This window comes from Macaca nemestrina, chromosome 13 (assembly GCF_043159975.1).
Source record: "Macaca nemestrina isolate mMacNem1 chromosome 13, mMacNem.hap1, whole genome shotgun sequence".
Classification (NCBI taxonomy): Eukaryota; Metazoa; Chordata; class Mammalia; order Primates; family Cercopithecidae; genus Macaca; species Macaca nemestrina.
In genome coordinates this window covers 43,861,808-43,882,848 of record NC_092137.1, presented here as the reverse complement: position 1 = coordinate 43,882,848, position 21,041 = coordinate 43,861,808, and the positions used below count along the sequence as shown (strand labels likewise).

General features: G+C 40.5%; 1 protein-coding gene across 7 annotated transcripts in view; it reads right to left on the bottom strand.

The window, feature by feature from the left end:
- LOC105464933 (pleckstrin homology, MyTH4 and FERM domain containing H2) overlaps positions 1-21,041 on the bottom strand; it is a 126,781-nt gene that overhangs the window by 9,332 nt on the left and 96,408 nt on the right. For all 7 annotated transcript variants that reach the window (XM_011713070.3, XM_011713076.3, XM_011713073.3 and 4 more), the window contains 7 exons: positions 20,891-20,988; positions 18,965-19,142; positions 17,891-18,046; positions 15,964-16,061; positions 6,793-6,934; positions 1,897-2,042; positions 415-544 (listed from right to left, as the gene is read on the bottom strand). In XM_011713070.3, coding sequence (XP_011711372.1) covers positions 415-544; positions 1,897-2,042; positions 6,793-6,934; positions 15,964-16,061; positions 17,891-18,046; positions 18,965-19,142; positions 20,891-20,988 — 948 coding nt within the window. The remainder of the gene's footprint in view (positions 1-414; positions 545-1,896; positions 2,043-6,792; positions 6,935-15,963; positions 16,062-17,890; positions 18,047-18,964; positions 19,143-20,890; positions 20,989-21,041) is intronic.

Genomic DNA, 21,041 nt, shown 5'->3' with positions numbered 1-21,041 from the left:
TGGAAGTTCATGTACAATCCATCTGAAACAATAGGTTATGTATCCCTAGAGCTTAGATCAATGTTTAGCAAACAGAACTATTTAGTAAATACTAAATAAATAAGCAAATGAGTGACAGAGTAAACGTGTGCATGGATGAATGAATGAACAGAATAATGCAGAGTTGAGCTGTGGTTTAGGACTCATGATTAGCCAATGAGTCCAAGAAATGATTTAGGGTGGGAAAAGTTGGGCAGACAGGAAAAGATAGAGAAGCTTTTGTGCCCTTTCCCTAGTGTCTCTTCATTGTTTTCTTTACATTATTGGATATTTCTTCATTTTTTACAGAAGCCAAATATACTAAGTCTGGGGTAAATCTGGTCGGCTATGTACACAAAGGTTTTCATTATGCATCTCTCTCCCATTCTTTCTTACTTTTGCAAGAAACAACTTGGCACCAAAGAACGGCCACTTCCTGGCTACTGTCAAATAAATGCGCACACAGTCAGCAGCACTGTGTCCCCGGAGGGCCATCCATCTGGTTGAGAGTCGCTGGCAAAGCTGCCTAAAAAAAAGAAAAGAACAAAAACAAAAACACTAAAGCAAAAACATAAACAGTGTGTCATAATCTTAAGATAAAACTCTCCTTGAGCCAATCTTAAGCCTAACTGTGACCCCTAGGCATAACCCGCGTAAAGATTTTGTGGCTCTTATCACACCACCGTCCACCACTTGTCCTTTCTGGAATATTCCTTTCACCAAATTCTCATACTATCCATATTTTCAGCATGAACTAGGTACCCCCAGCAGATCCATTTTTAAAATCTGAATATCTACCATCAAAACTTAGTGTAAATTAGTTTAAAAGATAACTTCTCATGGGAATATTTTCATTTTAAAACAAAAGTACAGGCCAGGTGCAGTAGCTCACGTCTGTAATACCAGCACGTTGGGAGGCTGAGGCTGGCGGATCACCTGGGGTCAGGTGTTCAAGACCAGCCTGGCCAACATGGTGAAACACCATCTCTACTAAAAATACAAAAACAAGCCAGGCATAATGGCAGGTGCCTGTAATCCCAGCTACTCGGGAGGCCGAGGAGGGAGAATTACTTTAACCCCGGAGGCAGAGGTTGCAGTGAGCCGAGATCGCCCCATTGCATTCCAGCCTGAGTGACACAGCAAAACTCCGTCTAAAAAAAAAAAAAAATACAACTCGTAGAGCCCAAAGATGAATCCCTGATGGTAGAATTTTAGGTCCTACCACCCCTGGCTTGGAGAGATGTTAGATGCAAGGTGAAACTTGTCAGATCAAATCACAAAGGCAACCACTCATTCTACATAGATAAAAGGCTAATCTTAAATGTTTCTATTTTGGAAAAGCTCATGATAAACTGGGTTTGCCTCTATTTTTAAATCTAATCACCTTTTCTTTATATATTCTCTGAAACTGAAACTCCAAATTGAGGTAAATTAGAAACTTTTATATTAAAAAGTCTTATGTAAGAAGATAGTTTATTTTTATTTCAATTTATTCATAATAGAATACACAACATATGATTTTTTGGTAGGCACTTCATAAAATTAAACATATTATTGGCCAGTTTTTTTCTCTTATTCATTGTCAGGGAAAAGAATGAAAAAGATCAACTGAAAACTACATCTAAAGGCTTTTTTTTTTCTTTAATAATTAAAGAAGGCTTTTTTTTTCTTTAATAATTAAAGAAAGTTTAAATATAGATTCTAAAGCTTCTGGGCTTATCTTAAATAAAAATATCTATAATCTTCTGTGCTGAATAGTATTAAAAAAATGTTGAGAAAACTGTCAAAATGTTTTTCACCTTTAAAATTTGAACAGAAAAATATTACCAAAAAACTTGCAAGACCCTACCCTCTAAAGAGTTACAAAGATGTCCTTACCTTAACTGCTCTTCAGAACAGCCATCTCTATACCTTTTAGGATAAAATTTCTCTATGACTTGCTTTAGAGTTTGATTCGCTTTGCACTGATGGGTAACATGCCCTGCTGGAGTTGAGAAAGGTCTTTCAAAATCTCCAATCTCTACCTAATTGGAAATCCAAAAAAGTGAAAATATATCAAAAAGAGTTTTAAGACAGAAAATCAGTTAGTTTTATTTTTCCTAAACATTCTTTTTTAACACATAATACATAAACCTATTTGTCATGATTATGTGATTATGAAATTTATAATCACATGTAGGAATTTTTATAAATTACATTTGAATTCTAGTTTTTTTTTTTTTTTGAGATGGAGTCTCGCTCTGTCACCCAGGCTTACTGCAACCTCTTCCTCCCAGATTCAAGTGATTCTCCTGCCTCAGCCTCCTGAATTGCTGGGACTACAGGTGTGTACCACCATGCCTGGCTAATTTTGGGGCTTTTAGTAGACACGGGGTTTCACCATGTTGGCCAGGCTGGTCTCGAACTCCTGACCCCAAGTGATCCGCCTGCCTTGTCTTACCAAAGTGTTGAGATTACAAGCGTGAGCCACCGCCTGGCCTGAATTCTAATTTTGAAAAAAATCTGTAATTTAAACATTTGCGTTCCATTTCTACATTAACCTTCCTAGTTTACTATCCCCATTTAGTAGTACTTGCTAAAAGCCACTACTTTGTTATTGTCTGTAACACAAGGACAATTTTTCATTTTTAAGGCACTATTTTAATTGCTGATAATAAGATGAAATGGATGTTAAAAATAAAAGGCAATTGATGGGCATGGTGGTGGGCACCTGTAATCCCAGCTACTCGGGAGGCTGAGGCAGAAGAATCGCTTGAACCCAGGAGGCGGAGGTTGCGGTGAGCTGAGATCGTGCCACTGCCCAGCCTGGGTGACAGAGCAAGACTCCATCTCAAAAAAAAAAAACTATTAGTTGGACTTTTTTGAGGGTCTCTCCTGAATGTAATGGGAGCAAGAACCATATTCTCATTACTTTGTTCCTAGATTTTCTCCATGTTATTGTGTTCATACTGTCATTCTACTAGCATTAATCCTGGGCATAGAGTCCTTCATTCCCCTTTATCCCTTAATGAAAGAATGTTCAGCTTTCATCTCTACTAATAGGCTGCAGAGATGCCATCCTCAATCCACCCATCTAACTATCCACCCATCCATCTCTCCATGAACTCACCAATTCATCCCTTCAAACAAACCCATTCTGAGTCCCCACTGTAAGTCAGGCACTGTGCTAAGTGATGTGAGAAAGGAAAATGCTGAGCATAGCCCCACCCTCAAAGAGTTTATTATCTAGTAGAGAAGACTGAGGCATAAATACTTGTGATAAATTGTGTTAGGTGACTTGTAGAGCCATGTAGGTATGTAGATATCAAAGAGGGTTAGGGAGGAAGACAGGACAGGGGACATTCAGGTGAATATCCTACTGATCATTCACATCATTACCTACAGCATTCCCCAAAAAGGGGATCAAAGGTTCCATCAAAACTGGAATGGTCTCATAGAAAGCCCCAGCTCTGCATCTCAAATGGGCCCTATTCCTTAGCACAACCAGCCTTTGAGACTCCCACCCTGGGGCTCCTCTTTTCCAGTTCTTAATCTGATCACTTACTGTCTAAAGTCCTCAGCTGAGCTTTGCGCTTACAGCCTATTCTTACAACGTCCTAGGTTCCTTGACCCAGTTTCTTACTTGCTGGTTACTTGGGTTGATTTTGCTTTTCAGCTCCCATTCTTCATTTTTCCTTTTTTCTATCAATCCCCATCATCTCCTACTTAGTGAAGTATCCTTCCAAATTTCTTCACTCCAAATAAAAGCTGTCCACCAGCTCTTCAACCATACTGAAATCCTTGCCCTAGAGCAAGCTATGCATTGTTCCCATCTATCACCAAGCAGCATTCACCACAGCTACCTGGGAAACCTGACATCAGATTCAATCTCCAAGGATACGACAGTCTAACGAAGAATAGTTACCAAAAAAAAAAAGGAAGCTGGGCGCGGTGGCTCGCGCCTGTAATCCCAACACTTTGGGAGGCTGAGGTGGGAGGATTGCTTAAGCCCAGGAGTTCAAGACAAGCCTGGGTAACATAGCAAGACCCCATCTCCACAAAAATTTTTTTTAAAAAAGTCAACTAAATTATCAAGTATTCATTCCTCTAAGAACAGTTATGGAGAAGGAACTGTGTGTAAGGCTGTGCTAGTGACAAAGATGAACAAGAACAGCCCTGGCCTCAGGGGGGGCTGCAGTCAGTAGTGCAAAGCAGAAAGATAAATCAATGATTATAAACCACTGAGGTCAGGACGGCAATAGAACATTACAGAAACCCCAAGAGGGACATTTAACCCTCCAAGACAGGATTCAGAAAGTTAACAGGTGAAGTTAACAGGTGAAGGGATGGGGTAGAGATGATCTGGGTAAAGGAGACAAACTAGTCAATCATAAGAGGCAAGATAAAGTGCACCACACACAAGGCAGGGAGTTGTGTATGGAACCACAGTTTATACTTTATTGGAGCATGAAGCTCAAGGTAGGGAGTATTAAGGGAAAGTTGAGGTTGGAGAGGCAGGCAGAGTTCAGATCGTGAAAGTCCTTGCATGTAAAAAAGGAATGAGAAAGCTAGATTCACATTTTTTTGCTATATCTCTATCCCAGTTACTAGTGCTGCCTAATAAAGCTCCATGCACAGGTGACACTGTGCCAATTTCCAGGCTCAGCCCTTAAGAAAATAGCAGCTTCCGCTTATTGTCTTTCTTCTGGGACGTTGTTGCTGTCACCCATTCACCATTCTTGGAGGAAGCACAAGCAGTCATATACATGAAGAGACCACGTGTAAGGTGCTCCAGCTGACAGTCCCAGCAGAAGTCCCCACAAACAGCCAGCATCAATCAGCCACCAGACATGAGTGAAGGAGCCTTCAAATAATTCCAGCCCTCAGCCATAGAGCGACAACTGACTCTCAGGTTATGTCAGCTGATACCACCTGAAGCAGAGACACACATGTCCCTTCATATCCCTGCCCAAATTACTGTCTTAAGTAGCTGAGTTTTGGAGTCATTTGTTATGTAGCAATAGATAAGTGGAAAAAATTCTTCTAGCATTTGTGTGAAGGATAAATTTGTGAGGGAAGAGACCACAGAAAGGCACACTACTTAGGAGCCTGCTGTAGGACAGCAGGCAGTGTGAGACAATGATCCGAACCTTAGCAACAGGAGTCAGCATACAGAGGAGAGAACTGAGTAAAACATCCCTGAGAATTCACATTCACAGGATGTGGTGACTGGTGGGAAAGGGCCAAAGTGAGGGAAGAGTCATGATAATTCCTGGGTTTGAAGCTTGCTTGTGGGACCAGGTGGAGGCAGTATCATAAAGAGGAAACAGAGTGTGAACACAGAGGAGGGACGATGATTAGTTTGGTTTTCAATATGCTGATTTTGGCTGGGCGCGGTGGCTCATGCCTGTAATCCTAGCACTTTGGGAGGCCAAGGCAGGTGGATCACTTGAGGTCAGGAGTTTGAGACCAGCCTGGCCAACACGGTGAAACTCCATCTCTACTAAAAATACAAAAATTAGCAGAGCATGGTGGTGGGTACCTATAATCCCAGCTACTAGGGAGGCTGAGGCAGGAGAATCGCTTGAACCTGGGAGGTGGAGGTTACAGTGAGCCGAGATCGTGCCACTTCACTCCAGCTTGGGCAAAAGAGGGAAACTCCGTCTCAAAAAAAAAAAAAAAAAAAAAAAAAAAAAGATTGACTTTAAGGAGACCACAAAAGAACTACGAACTGAAGAGAAAAGATCTGGGAAACTTTGGCATAGGTGGTGCCTAAAATAAAAAGAATGATTGAGATGTCCTGGGACAGAGTGTAGTGTGAGGAGCCATAGACCAAAGACCCTGGGGAATCTAAGCCTTGGTCCAGATGCCATATCACAGAGTTGCTTTAACTTTTTCCTTAATTAACCTAGGCAAAGACTCAGGTGTGGTTGAGACTATGGGTTGCATCTTATGACCATTCTCTCCTTCTTCTTAAGAAAAACCTTAAATTTAGCTGGGCACACTGCCACCCCGCTGAGACCACATTCCCCAGACTCCCTGGTAGGTAGTAGGCAAGGCCATGTGACTAAATTCTGATGGGAGAGACATGAATGGACGGGTTCTATGCAACTGCTGAGAAGTTTTCTCAAGTGCAGGAGGGCATGCCCTTTTCAGCCCTTCCCCCACCCTGAGGCCTGGAACACTGACGTTAGCTGGAGCTCTGGCAGACTCCCAGGACCATGATGATGACACCCTAGGGACAGCAGAAGAGAGAAGAGGATAAAGTCCATGCCCCTAATGGTTTCAGAGGTGCCAGGATGCCTCTCTCTCTATGTGAGCGCTAAATATATTTCTATTCTGATTAAGTCAGTATTAATGCGTGTGTGTGTGTGTGTGTGTGTGTGTGTGTGAAGGTTGAACTTAATCATAACTAATATAATAGGTAAATAAAAGAAAGTGCTCTAGCCTTTTCAAGGTCTTATTCCTGTTAGATTACCAAGCGATTTCAGCATGACATCTTCAAGCCCACAGCTCTACATTCCAATTCCTTTATTAAATACAAAGCCTAGAGATATATTTTCAACATAATTAAGAAACTGGGTTCTCTTTATGGAATACTGTCTCATTCTATGTCATTGCAACCGTCAGCACTTTAGAGGCTAACTGTAATTATAGTGCCTGTAATTTTTAAGGTGCTAATCATAGCAAAATGAATGTAAAGAGTTACCGAAGTATATTGTTTTACATTTAATTCAATGTAGAAATTAGTATCTTATTATTTCAATATATAACTCTATATAACATGGAAGTTACCTGAGCTAAAAGAGCTGCCATTTCTAATGCCAGATCCTTGTTCAGAGGAAAAAGTCCATTTATGATTTGATCATTTGTCTGATACATTAACAGCAACTTTTCTCTATCAGTCTCTCCACGAGCTTGCACTGAGAAATATAGTCTGTAAAAAAAAAAAAAAAGAGTAAATTTCTCATTAAATTATATTCTTACAAAGGAATAAAGTAAAGATAAATCCAGGGAACTGAGATGGGGTTGTTTTAACACAGTACTCTAAGTGGTATGAACTTAGACTATTACTGTCAATGACTTCTGTTCTGTTCTATTTAGTACTTCCAGCAAAATAAGAAAAAACTGCTTTGAGGTTGAGGTTGAGGAACTGCTGGAGGTGAGGCTGAATCACGTTAAATGTCCATTGTCTAAATATACCAATGAAAAGACAGAGATTGTCAGAGTGGATAAAATATAAAACCCAACTATATGGTGCTTATAAGAAATCCACTTTAGGCCGGGCGCGGTGGCTCAAGCCTGTAATCCCAGCACTTTGGGAGGCCGAGGCGGGCGGATCACAAGGTCAGGAGATCGAGACCACAGTGAAACCCCGTCTCTACTAAAAATACAAAAAATTAGCCGGGCGCGGTGGCGGGCGCCTGTAGTCCCAGCTACTCAGGAGGCTGAGGCAGGAGAATGGAGGGAACCCGGGAGGCGGAGCTTGCAGTGAGCCGAGATCGCGCCACTGCACTCCAGCCTGGGCAACAGCGTGAGACTCCGTCTCAAAAAAAAAAAAAAAAAAGAAATCCACTTTAAATTTAATAAAAATACATAAATAGAAGTAAAGAGATGAAGCAATTTTTTAGGCCTTGAAACACCAAATCCTTAAATGTTCCTGAGGAAGGACCTAAGACATCAAGCGAAATTAAATATGCCCTCTCTTGCAAGGAATGTATGATACAGGCCTTTATTTCAATGGGCTGTGTAAACCCAGTCTTCAAAACCCTCATGATCCTTCCTGAATACCTTGGACACAGCACGGAAAAGGAAGTGAAGGTTTCAACTCAAAATCACCCCCAAATCAACATCAAATAAGGGGAGGGGGAGAAGGTGAGTTTTCTCTGGGAATCTAAAAGATAATATTTATATATGTAAGTGTGTTTTGACTTTTTGGCCACAATCTGATAAGCAGCTTTAGGGGCTCAAAAATAGTTTACATGTTATCACTATGACTTGCTGAAACACAACATGGCTTTTGTCTGCCTAGGGAGGTCTTCATTAAATCAGTAACTCGATATATTCACTGTGTCATTTGTTCATATGTGAGATTTGTGGGGCTCTGACTCCAGGCTGCAGATCAGGCACAGGTGCTGTAAGGGCTCTAAATGCTGTGACATTGGGGTGGGTGAGCAACATCTTGACATACCTGAATCCTGCCATGACAACACAGAGGCTGGAAAAGAGAGATTTAGATACACTAGCTGTTAGGTGTGTGCTCAATTGGCTATAACTTTGCATTTTAAGCATTTTTTCCTCCTACACACTTGAGGGAGAGGACACACCCCTATCATTTACAGTATCTCTCCCAGTAATTCTCTCAAATAGCAGGGAAGGGGAGGGCAGCAGGTCTGAATCTCTGGGCAAGCATGGGTGGGTGTACTTTGAAAAGCTCCTCCTACCCCGTGATGCTATTCATTCTTTCCTCTCTACCCAGTTTACAAATCAGAAACATCCTAAGCTCCATTTTAATCTACGATGACTACACCATGACAAATAATGCAGGATTATATTGTTAAACTGGTAGTAGAATACGGCTGGGCAACAGAAACAGATGCCAAATCCAAAGTGATATCAGAAAAGTCATATAAAACAAAGAGAAGAACATTTAAGATGAAAGCCTTCCCTTCTGGCATGCTTACATTGGTATGCACAGCTTATTTTCCCTACTGGAAGTTAGGAAGTATATCATACTCATCACTGTAACCCACTAGAGTTTAGCTAAGTGTTACCACTGGACGGTTTGGTAATACGGCTAAGGGGAGAAAAAGAACCAAATGGCTACAGGCAAGAAGAGCTTAAGTGCATTTTCTGTTATTCCTGGCAGGCAACAAGACTGAGCCTGAGAGGGAAAAAGGAAGCGTCATTAGCAAAAATAAATAAATAAATAATAAATAAAAATAATAATAAAAAAACAGAGAAAAACTATATTGGACATGAACCATTGACTCAAATCCCTAATGAAACAGTTTGGGCTCCAACAGCTATCTAGGGATTTGGGGAGAATTTGAAGAGGAACAAAAATGACCAAGAAGTCATAAATATCAAATCCGTGGAGCTTGAATAGGAAAGGCACTACAGGAATGTGATCTAAGCCTCTCACAGTATGGCCAGCTTTCAGCTGCTTCCAAATCCTAAAGAGGCTTGGAGCAGACAGAATGGGCTTCTATGACAGCAGGCAAGGCTTGGATTAGCTCGCAGGGGTATTCCCAAATCTCCACCTCCTCACTGCACACCCAGAAAGCTGAATACTGTGGGATGGAAATCACATCACTGTGGACCAGTACCATTAAACAAACACACTGCTTCCAAATTCAGCAGGGCTCTCAGCGCCGCTGGGTAATCCTTTTGTTTGCCCTCAACTGGATCCATATTCATTCTTCAGAGCATTTATTTCCTACTGTTCCCTTTCCCATCCTCTTGTAAACTTACTGGGGGGACAGCCTGCAATCTCTCTCCGTTCACCCTTCCTTCACTCCTCAGTCCACCATGTCTACTGGTTATACTCTAGTAAAACTGCAATTGTTCTCTTCCTGCCTCAGTGGCGTCCAACCTCCAGTCATCTGCTCAGAAGTCACCACTCTGCAGTCTTCCTCTATGTCCCTACAACCTCTTGGACATGCACGTCATATTCATGGTAATGACAAATATCTACAAAGCATTTACTATGTGGCAGGCTCTGAACCAAGTGCTTTACAATTGCCAACATTTAATCCTTCAGACAACCCTAGAGGTGGGAATCATTTTGACATCCATTTCACATACAGGGTACCTGAGGCACAGAGATGTTAAGTGACTTGCTCAGGGCCACATAGTAAGTGGTAGAGCCAGGATTCTAACCCAGGCAGCCTGTCTCCAGCCCATGGTCTTCACTCCTGTGCTACATTCTTCCTGTTATAGCATTGATTGCACTTCTAAGACTTCATGTCTGCCTCTCCCTATAAACTGGAAGATTCTAAAGGGTAAGGAAACTCTATTCACCTTGGAATTCCCAAGGCTTCAAACAAGGCTTGGCACTGGTAGATGGCATGAATGGACAAATAAATGGTATGTGAGAATTGCTAAGTACAGGAATTTGCCAAAAAAGCCTGAAGAATTCCCTTTCATAGTCTTAGGCAAGTGACTTAACTCTCTAAAGCTTCAGTTACCTCATCTGTGAGATGGAAATAATAATAGAACCTCGAAGAGTTGTAAGGATTATATAAGAATGCATACAAAGAGTTCAGAATAGGGCCTGATGTTAGGTAAATGTTCAACAAATGCAGGTTAGTAGTACTAGTAGTACTAGTAGTAGTATTCTCCAGAGGTCTCTGGAATCACGAGAGTCTCTTTTCTTTTTTGAGATGGAGTCCTGCTCTGTTACAACCCAGACTGGAGTGCAGTGGCATGATCTTGGCTCACCGTAACCTCTGCCTCCTGGGTTCCTGCGATTCTCCTGCCCCAGCCTGCCATGTAGCTGGGACTACAGGCACATGCCACCACGCCCAGCTAATTTTTGTATTTTTAGTAGAGACAAGGTTTCACCATGTTGACCAGGCTGGTCTTGAACTCCTGACCTCAGGTGATCCGCCCACCTCGGATCCCAAAGTGCTGGGATTACAGGCGTGAGTCACCGTGCCCAGTCCACATGAAAGTCTCTTGATCCTGCAATTTTTTTTAGTGTGAACATAGCTAGGAGAAATGGGATAAACTCCATTTCTTGGCTTAAACTTCTTGGCTGTGGCCAGTTTTGTTAAAAACATGCCATGGCTCTTACAACTTCAAAAACACAGTGAGAAATCAAATTAAATAAGAAGCTTAACTGTGAATAGAATTTAAATGTTAGTTGCCAACGATTGTCTATGAGAACAAGTTCAAAACCGATTAATTAGATCTTTCATACCTGAATCTAAATCATTAAAATTCTATCACTTGCTAAGTATCAATTTAAAATTCCATGATAAAGAGGATTGATATTTTAGCTTTGTTTATTACCATGATGCTTGGCAGATGAAGAATCAGGTCCTTGGCTGTGTGACAGGTCACAGCAAGGTTCCCTCCTAACTGTATCACTAGAAATTAGGGCTCATTGTCTAAGCTACTTATAAACACATGCAAAGCATGGCCATGTTTAGAAACAGTACTTTCTCACAGCTGTGGGTATCCAGCCATTTCAGAGTTCTGTTAAAAATTAAGCCTTTCAGTTGAGTTACTTTTTTTCCTGATGTCAAAGACATTGTCATGAGGTTTTATTTTTAAACAAGGTAATCATAATCTGTTATTCACAACTCTCTCTTTTTCAAAAAAAAATTTTTTTTGAAGAGATTTATTCTGAGTCAAATATGAGTGACCATGGCCTGTGCCACAGACCTCAGGAGGTCCTGAGAACACGTGCCCAAGGTGGTCGGGGTGCTGCTTGGTTTTACACATTTTAGGGAAGCATGAGACATCAAATACACTTAAGAAATCCATTGGTTTGGTCTAGAAAGGCAGAACAACTTGAAGTGAGGACTCCACAACCTCTTATCGCAACCCAGACATTCCTTTCTATTGATCCCAGGTCTTTGGATAAACTCAACCAATTGTCAACCAAAAAATTTTTATTCACGACTCTCTTTGTCCTTCCTTGTGGTGTTTGTTAGACTTGAAGCATTTTTTAAATCTGTCTTTCATATCCAAATTGTATCCAAATTTCACTTTAGTTCCAGTCATAGCCATCATCATCAGAGTTGGTATGTATTAAGCATTCATAAGGTTTAGGAATTCATAAGATTTCATAAGCATTCATAAGATTATTAGGAATAGTCTTGGCCAGGCGCGGTGGCTCACACCTGTAATCCCAGCACTTTGCGAGGCTGAGGCGGGTGGATCACCTGAGGTCAGGGGTTCGATACCTGCCTGGACAACATGGTGAAACCCTGTTTCTACTAAAAATACAAAAATTAGCTGGGCGTGGTGGCAGGCGCTTGTAATCCTAGCTATTCAGGAGGCTGAGGCAGGAGAATCGCTTGAACCTGGGAGGCAGAGGTTGTGGTGAGCCGAGATCGCGCCATTGCACTCCAGCCTGGGCGACAAGAGGGAAGCTCCATCTCAAAAAAAAAATAAGTAAATAAAAAATAAAATAAAAGAGAATGCCTGAACCTCTTCTCCATAAATGTCTCTGGCAGGCCAGGTCCAGGAGCTGGCTCCTTCCACAAAGGCTGAGGTCAAGAGGCAGGGGCAGCGATGAGGACCTTTAGGTCAGTGCTTCTCAAAACCCAGCACATGGAAGAATTATCTGGAGAGCTGTCAAAACACGGACTCCTGGGCTCCACCCCCAGAAATTCTGACTCAGTGGGTCTGAAGTGGGGTCTAATGATTTGCATTTCTAACATGTTCCACGTGGTCCTGAGGCTGCTAGTGTGGGGCCCACGTTGGGAACTACTGCTCCACATTAAACAGAACTACAATAATAATCTAGAGGGTCCAAGTCTCCTAGCCTGCTGTCCTCACCAGTCACCAAAGGGCCATTGATACATTGATAAAGGTTGCCCTCAAGGGAAACAGGTCCCTCCAGAGGTGATGCCTATTAGATTTCCAATATCTATGCAATATTGGTTATCTCTAGGAATGTATGATTTTAAAATCTTAGATACCAAAGATTAATAGTCACTTTCTTGTTACTTGAACCTCTGGCAAATTATCACAGCTCATGAGCCCCTGAATAAAGAAGCTCCAGTGTTCACAACCACTATTTATTCAGATCAACAGAGTCTGTTCAAATACTGGGTGGCCTTTTAAGTGGCCAACTGGATGAGAGAAGAGTCCAAAATATGAATGTGCCATATTTATTTAATTGATCTCCCTATTAATAAACATGTAAGTGTCTGTCCCAAATTTTTCACAAAAACATTGTCAAAGAATATGACAAAAATATGACAAGGAAGATACTGGGACATACTGGAATACTCTGCCCACTTATCTGGGTATTTCTGTGGGATAGACTATTAGAACAAGAACTTTTTTTTTTTTTTTTTTTTTTTTTTTTTTTTTGAGGCAGAGTCTCGCTCTGTCACCCAGGCTGGAGTGCAGTGGCGCGATCTCGGCTCACTGCAAGCTCCGCCTCCCGGGTTCACGCCATTCTCCTGCCTCAGCCTCCCGAGTAGCTGGGACTACAGGCGCCGCCACCACGCCCGGCTAATTTTTTTGTATTTTTAGTGGAGACGGGGTTTCATTGTGTTAGCCAGGATGGATAGAACAAGAACTTTTAAAGTGGATCAATGGCTATTACATCCTTTATGGTACATAGTGCCTTCAATTCTTACTTTCCAATTTTAAGTCTGAACATCTTCCAAAAAGAGGCCTCTGAGCATGACTCCAATAATTCCACCAGGCTCTGGGTCTAACATTTTATAGATTCCTGAATTGACAGGGTATAAGACTCAAATAAAACCAGCAAAATACCATTATTTTGTTATAATTAATGTGAGCTGGTCAGTTAATAGTGTTTATTAAGTACTACCTTTTGCTAATACATGAAAGAAATGAAAATATTTAAAAAGAAAGAAAGGAAATCTGGTTCCTGACTACGTGCCAAAGTACATTACCATTTTATCCGTAGAGACGGTGTGTGCTCTGGATTCTCTGGCATTTTCTCAATTCCTGACACAAGCTGAGCAGCCTCCCTCAACAGGCCTTTGGGCCTTTGTACATTCTTTTCCATGCATTTTGATGTTCCCACTCCCATCTCCCTCTGAACTTGGTGTAAACATCATTTCTTCAGAGGAGTTTCCCGAGGTCTCCCGTCTAGGTCAGGCTCACTGTTGTGTGCCCTCACAGTACCTCTCTCTCCCTTCAGAGAATGTACTGTGTCATTACACACTCATTAGAGTGAGGATATGCCCAACAGTTGTCTTCCTCGCTAACCCGTAGATTCCAAAAGATCAGGGACTGCGTCTGTCTGTATTTATTACAATTTTATTCATAGCATCTAGCTAAGTGATAGGCCTTATAGTTGAAGCTTGGTGAACATCGAGAGAGAGAGAGAGAGAGAGGCAGAAAGAAAGAGAAAAATGAGAATGAAAGACTGAGAAGGAATAAATATGAGTATAAAGAGTATATGACTTCCAGAAGACTGAGGCAAACATAGGTATCTCTTCTTTTTATTTATTTATTTATTTATTTATTTATTTATTTATATATATTTTGAGATGGAGTTTTGCTCTGTCGCCCAGGCTGGAGTGCAGTGGCCGGATCTCAGCTCACTGCAAGCTCCACCTCCCGGGTTCACGCCGTTCTCCTGCCTCAGCCTCCCGAGTAGTTGGGAATACAAGCGCCCACCACTGGGCCCGGCTAATTTTTTGCATTTTTAGTAGAGACGGGGTTTCATCACTTTAGCCAGGATGGTATCAATCTCCTGACCTCGTGATCCACCCGCCTCGGCCTCCCAAAGAAACATAGGTATCTCTTCTTACTACAGATCTGCAGTAGGGTATTGAAGTATTCAGTCTTTATGAAAAATGTAATAATACTGTTAAAGGAAATTATGAAAGTGAAAAATGCATCCTTGTATCAACTACTCTGAGAGAGCAGCTATTTTTTCCCATAGTTTCTATGCTTGTGTGTGTGTGTATTTTTTGTTTGTTTTGAGACAGGGTTTCACTCTGTTGCCCAGGCAGGAGTGTGGAGTGCAGTGGTACAATCATGGCTCACTGCAGTCTCAACCTCCTGGGCTCAGGTGATCCTCCCACCTCAGCTGTCTGAGTAGCTGGGATTACAGGCCCATGCCACCACACCTGGCTAAATTTTGTATTTTTAGTAGAGGTGGGGTTTTGCCATGTTGGCTAGGCTGGTCTCAAACTCCTGACCTATCTGCCCACCTTGGCCTCCCAAAGTGCTGGGATTATAGGCGTGAGCCACCGTGCTCAGCTGAGACCTAGTGTTTCTAATCTTTGTCTAAAAGCATATTTTTATAAAATACAATTCTTTATGACATTAAGAGACTAGAATTAGAAACAAAACTTTATGTGACAAGTTTTTTTCCTATAGAAACAGAGTTATCATTTATAGAAAGACAAACTTACAAATAAATAATTTTGAAGGCATTCAATAGAAAGGTAAATAGTAGGTGCATTATTTGAACATGTTGTATACTCACACTTCGGCATCTGGATGCAGTATTACACACCTGTATTATTTGAACATATTGTATACTCACACTTCGGCATCTGGATGCAGTATTACACACCTGTATTATTTGAACATATTGTATACTCATCCTTCGGCATCTGGATGCAGTATTACACACCTGTATTATTTGAACATATTGTATACTCATCCTTCGGCATCTGGATGCAGTATTACACACCTGTATTATTTGAACATATTGCATACTCATCCTTCGGCATCTGGATGCAGTATTACACACCTGTATTATTTGAACATATTGTATACTCATGCTTCGGCATCTGGATGCAGTATTACACACCTGTATTATTTGAACATATTGCATACTCATCCTTCGGCATCTGGATGCAGTATTACACACCTGTATTATTTGAACATATTGTATACTCATGCTTAGGCATCTGGATGCAGTATTACACACCTGTATTATTTGAACATATTGTATACTCATGCTTCGGCATCTGGATGCAGTATTACACACCTGTATTATTTGAACATATTGTATACTCATGCTTCGGCATCTGGATGCAGTATTACACACCTGTATTATTTGAACATGTTGTATACTCATGCTTCGGCATCTGGATGCAGTATTACACACCTGTATTATTTGAACATATTGTATACTCATCCTTCGGCATCTGGATGCAGTATTACACACCTGTATTATTTGAACATATTGCATACTCATCCTTCGGCATCTGGATGCAGTATTACACACCTGTATTATTTGAACATATTGTATACTCATGCTTCGGCATCTGGATGCGTATTACACACCTGTTTTTGTATGTCAGACGAACAGTCCTTGTACCTTCACATTTTCCAGGCTGCTGTTCTTTGGAAGCCTGTTCCCATTTGGAAATAATGTCACAAATCTAGAAAGGAAGTGGAAAATTGAGATTTACAGTACTTTTCAAATCAACATTTTTTGAAGACAAGTGTGCTGCAGACTGAAATTTTTCCATTAATATGATCAAACCAAATATACTCAAGCTTTTTGTTTTCAGCCTCTATGCAGCTCTGAGTTTAGGATGTCATTATAAATTGCTCTTTGGTCCACTTACCCTTTTGGACACACATTAACTCTGGACTGTGGCCATGCATTTTTTACTCAGAAAGGAATCTTAGTGTATGACTGCCTGAAACTGGAAACAAGAAGATTCCAGGGATTTTTTCATGATTTGGTCACTAAAGAAGTAACTTTTTCATCTTCCGAGTTCAAAAAGATTGTAATAAGTAAAGTTATACCAAAGAAATCTGAAATATAATTTATGGAAAGGGTCTAGACCCAGGTCTAGCTATTCGATTTTGGATAACTCATTTCCCTCTCTAGGCCTCAGTTTTTTCATTTGCAAAATAAGTGCATTGTTTCTCTAAGGTCCCTTGTGGTTCTATAATTCTATTTTTTTCTTTTAATTGAGATGGAGTCTCACTGTGCCACCCAGGCTGAAGTACAGTGGCACGATCTCGGCTCACTACAACCTCTGCCTCCTGGGTTCAAGTGATTCTCCCGCTTCAGCCTCCTGAGTAGCTGAGACTACAGGTACCCGCCACCATGCCTGGTTAATTATTTTTGTATTTTTAGTAGAGACAGCGTTTCACCACGTTGATCAGGCTGGTCTTGAACTCCTGACCTCAAATGATCTGCCTGCCTTAGCCTCCCAAAGTGCTGGGATTACAGGCGTGATCCACCCCACTGGCCTAATTCTATATATATTATTGCCATTACTAAATGGAAGCTCTATTAAAGTTATTTTACTATGATCTGGAAAAGATTCTTTTAAAATCCCTCCCTTTTCATTTCCACAGGTCTGTTTTCTTTCTTTCTTTTCTTTTTTTTTTGAGACAGTCTTGCTCTGTCGCTCAGGCTGGAGTGCAGGGGTGTAATCACGGCTCACTGCAGCCTTGACCTCATGGGCTCAAGAGTAGCTGGGACAACAGCTTGCGGCACCGTGCCTGGCTAATTTTTGTATTTTCAGTAGAGACGGGTTTTTGCCATGCTCCCCAGGCTGGTCTCAAACTCCTGGCCTCAAATGATCCACCTGTCCCGGCCTCCCAAAGTGCTTGGATTACAGGTGTAAGCCACTGCACCCGACCACAGGTCTGTTTCCTAAACCATTTTTCATTTCCAGCTCAGGCCTTCCCTAACTCCCAATGCTGAACTCAATCTCCCTCTTTCTGTGCAAAGTTCATAGCACTCTTAAAACTCATCACTTTCAACTCTAGTTCAAGGTTATCTGTGTATAACGTTGCTCTTCCCTAAGCAAATTTTAAGTTCACTGTGGGCAGGGACTATTTCTGGTCCTTTTGTATTCCCCACAGAGTCCAGTCAGCCCCTGAGATAACAATAGTTTGGTAAGAGATAAAACAGTTTAGTAAGTATTGTTAAATAAATGATAAAAAAAGGAAAGTCATTTTATTAGCACTTCTACATATCTACCCTTAGTCTCCTAATATTTAGAGTATCATTTCCATTACTAACACTTTTCCTCTCTTTAATATGGAATGTATAAACGTAGAGATTGTATATTAAGAATTCTATGAGTTTAACAAAGTCCTGTATTTTTTTCTTATCGTGGAGATTAGATTGGTTAAATTTTTGGAAAACTCCTAAACTAAACTGCTTGCAAAGTGTACTCTTCTTGTAAAGAGCAGCTTCTTTGCTGTTCATTGGGCTTGGCTCCTAAAAAGGACTTGGTTTCACCTTGATGTTTCCTTGAAGACAGTGCTCTAAATCTCTGCCAGAAGGATCGTCAGTGAACAATGCAAATCCAGACTGTGCTGGTTTCCTCATTCCTGTGTCCTGGTTCAAAGTATTCAAAAATTCTTCCACTGTGGTAGATGCGTCAAAACCAACTACCTAGACAGAAGTAACAAAACAGTTCTCTTAATAAGAAATATATAGTTTCAAACTGAGATTTTGAGGATGAAACAGAGCATGCTTGATGCATGATTAATGATAACATATTTTTCTAGGTGCTTTAACTTTTTTTTCCAAAGCTCCTCTGGAGAAAATTAACAAGGTTACCTCAGCAATTAGCTTGCTGAAGAACTCAAAAATCTTGGCTTCAGCAAACAGACACAAATCTAAAATAGAATGATCAACTGACAGCTATAAATATTTTGCAAAGATATGATGCTTACTCATTAGAAACAAACCAAGAACTATAGTACAATATGCAATCTTTAATCAAATGGAAGAAAATAAACCAGAAATACGTTTAAATAAATGAACACTTTTATGTATTTAATGTTTGTTTCTTTAATAGGCAGTTAAGTATCTGAATTCTGTGATAAAAGACATATGGTTACAAAGACTAATTGCTAGTTTGGGAACATGTTTGCTTCAATTAATAAGCAAGCATCTAGATCTGAGAATTGGAAGGGCCCAGTGAAGTCTTCCCAGATAATTTCTGAGATTTGGAGATTTTAAAAGAGACTAAAATTGTACTCACCCAGTATCAGTAATTATTTCCACACCTAGCAGGTGTACTGATGGGAAAAAGCCCCAACCAAAATGTTTTTGATTTTTCTGTCCATCAGAATCATAGTGGCAGTGAAGCCCATCCCTTATTCAGTTCAATATGGATTTGTTATAAGTGCGAATCCTTTGTAGCAAAACTGTTTCAAAACTCAGCTGTTCTGATAGTAAGTCTAATGTATTTTCATGTTTGTCACTGCCAGGTGCTGACAAAAGTAGGCAGAGAGGTCTCTGTTCCCTATAACAGAGGTTGCACCTAGGATTGTCGGCTAAGCATATTTTCATCAGGTAACCTACCTGGTATATCCCATTCATGAAGTGCACCGGTATACTAAAGGGCAAAGAATGGTGATAAGGGTTTCGGAGAAGAGTTGAAAGAATTTCCATCCTTGAGGGTCTTGCTTCTCTGTCACCATTTTGTTGCGTTCTTTCTACACAACGCTGGCAGTAAATGGCATATTTTCCAAATTCTGTCCTGTAATACAAAACTTAAGATAAAATCTAAGAATAAATTTAATTGACAACCTAATATATGCAACCATTAAGAAAGCATCCCTTGTACATTATCACAATGTATTAGGCTAACTTTGACAGTAACTTTTTTAGAATGATAATACTAAACTGCTGTAACTTTCCTCAAATTCCAACTTTAGTTTTGTAACTGCCTCACTCAGACCTCCCCAAAAAGCATTCTTCATCTTTACTGTATTATTATAGTCACAAGCTGAATTTAAAATTACCAGTCATAAGTCAATATATAGTGATTTAATATTAACAAATATAAAGAAAGCAATTGCATGAAGAATAGTAGAGAGTAACCTATAAAAACATGTTACAGCAGAATTCATGAAGAACATGGTGGTTCACCATGAAGAACATGGTGGTTAATGCTTGACCACTAAACAAGGTAAAAAAAAAAAAAAAGAAAAGAAAAAAAGAAAATGCCTTCAGGCCAGGTGTGGTGGTTCATGCCTGTAATCCTAGCACTTTGGGAGGTTGAGGCGGGCAGATCACCTGAGGTCAGGAGTTCAAGACCAGCCTCGTCAACATGGTGAAATCCTGTCTTTATTAAAAATACAAAAAATTAGGCAGGTATGGTGGCACACGCATGTAGTCCCAGCTACTTGGGAGGCTGAGGCAGGAGAATCACTTGAACCTTGGAGATGGAGGTTGCAGTGAGCCAAGAATGTGCCACTGTACTCCAGCCTAGGTGACAGAGCGAGACCCTGTCTCAAAAAAAAAAAAAAAAAAAAAAAGAAAATCCTCAAACAAAATAAAAATGTTTTCTTTCTTTATTCTATAAAAAACACTGCATTTGTTAGAAAATGTTAAGCATTAGACAAACTCATTTGAGTAAATAAATGTAAAAGTTGGATAGAGATCTTATTTGCCCTTGTTTGTTATACATAAATTTTACTGCTTATTCAAGCAGATTGATAACACCTGTCAAATATGTTTGTATTCAAGTGCCCTGTAGGCAGATCCTTGGTCTAGGGGCTCCTCAATGACTGCAACTGAAATGACATGATCTTGATCACAGATGACCTTGATCACAGAGGCCCCAAAATGTATTATGAACTGTAGAATATTTTCCTATTGCTTCCAAGTTCGGTTTGTTTATTCGTTTGTTTCTTTTACTGTGTTTGTTTTAGTCCAAGAGTTTATTTAAGCAACCTGACGCAAACCTCTTGGTGGACAAAATGACCCTGGATAAGCCTTGGCTGAGTGACCTGGGTCCCAGAGTAAGAAAGCCATTCTGGAAGTTGAACTTTAAATGTGTTTTTCAAAGGAGTAACAATTCTGAAGTAACTCAAATACATCCAATTAGAAAAGGAGGGAAGACCATGGGGGAAATTGTTCACATAAAAGAATTTAATGTGGAGAAAAATAGTAAAAGGGAAAACTAAGGAAACAAAATAGTTGCTTTTATTGAATGAACACCCACTAATGCTAAGTCATTCATACTTGCGATGCAAATACACTTTTCACTTAAAAATACTCTCTGTCAGTTTTTCAAGTATTTATTGCAATCTTCCCTAAGAGATTTAACATAACAAAGGAAGTATTTTCCTAGTTCCACATTAATAACCAAAGGCTTCCTGTACCAATATTTGTTTCATACATTCTTCTAAAAATGTACCTGGCAGATCATTAAATACTTATGATTTATCGTAGACTTTCAGAGACCACATAAACAGTTCAGCTGGCTAGTATGCTGCACACCTGGAATCTGCATTCCTCTTTAGGTGAAGCCTGAGGAGCCACAGGAAAGGATGATGGGGAAGGAAGAGCCCAACGCAGAGTGCCAAGAGCTGCCAGCCCTGGGCAGGAAGAAGCACCATAGGTTAGATACCACGTGCCAGTCAGAGATCCA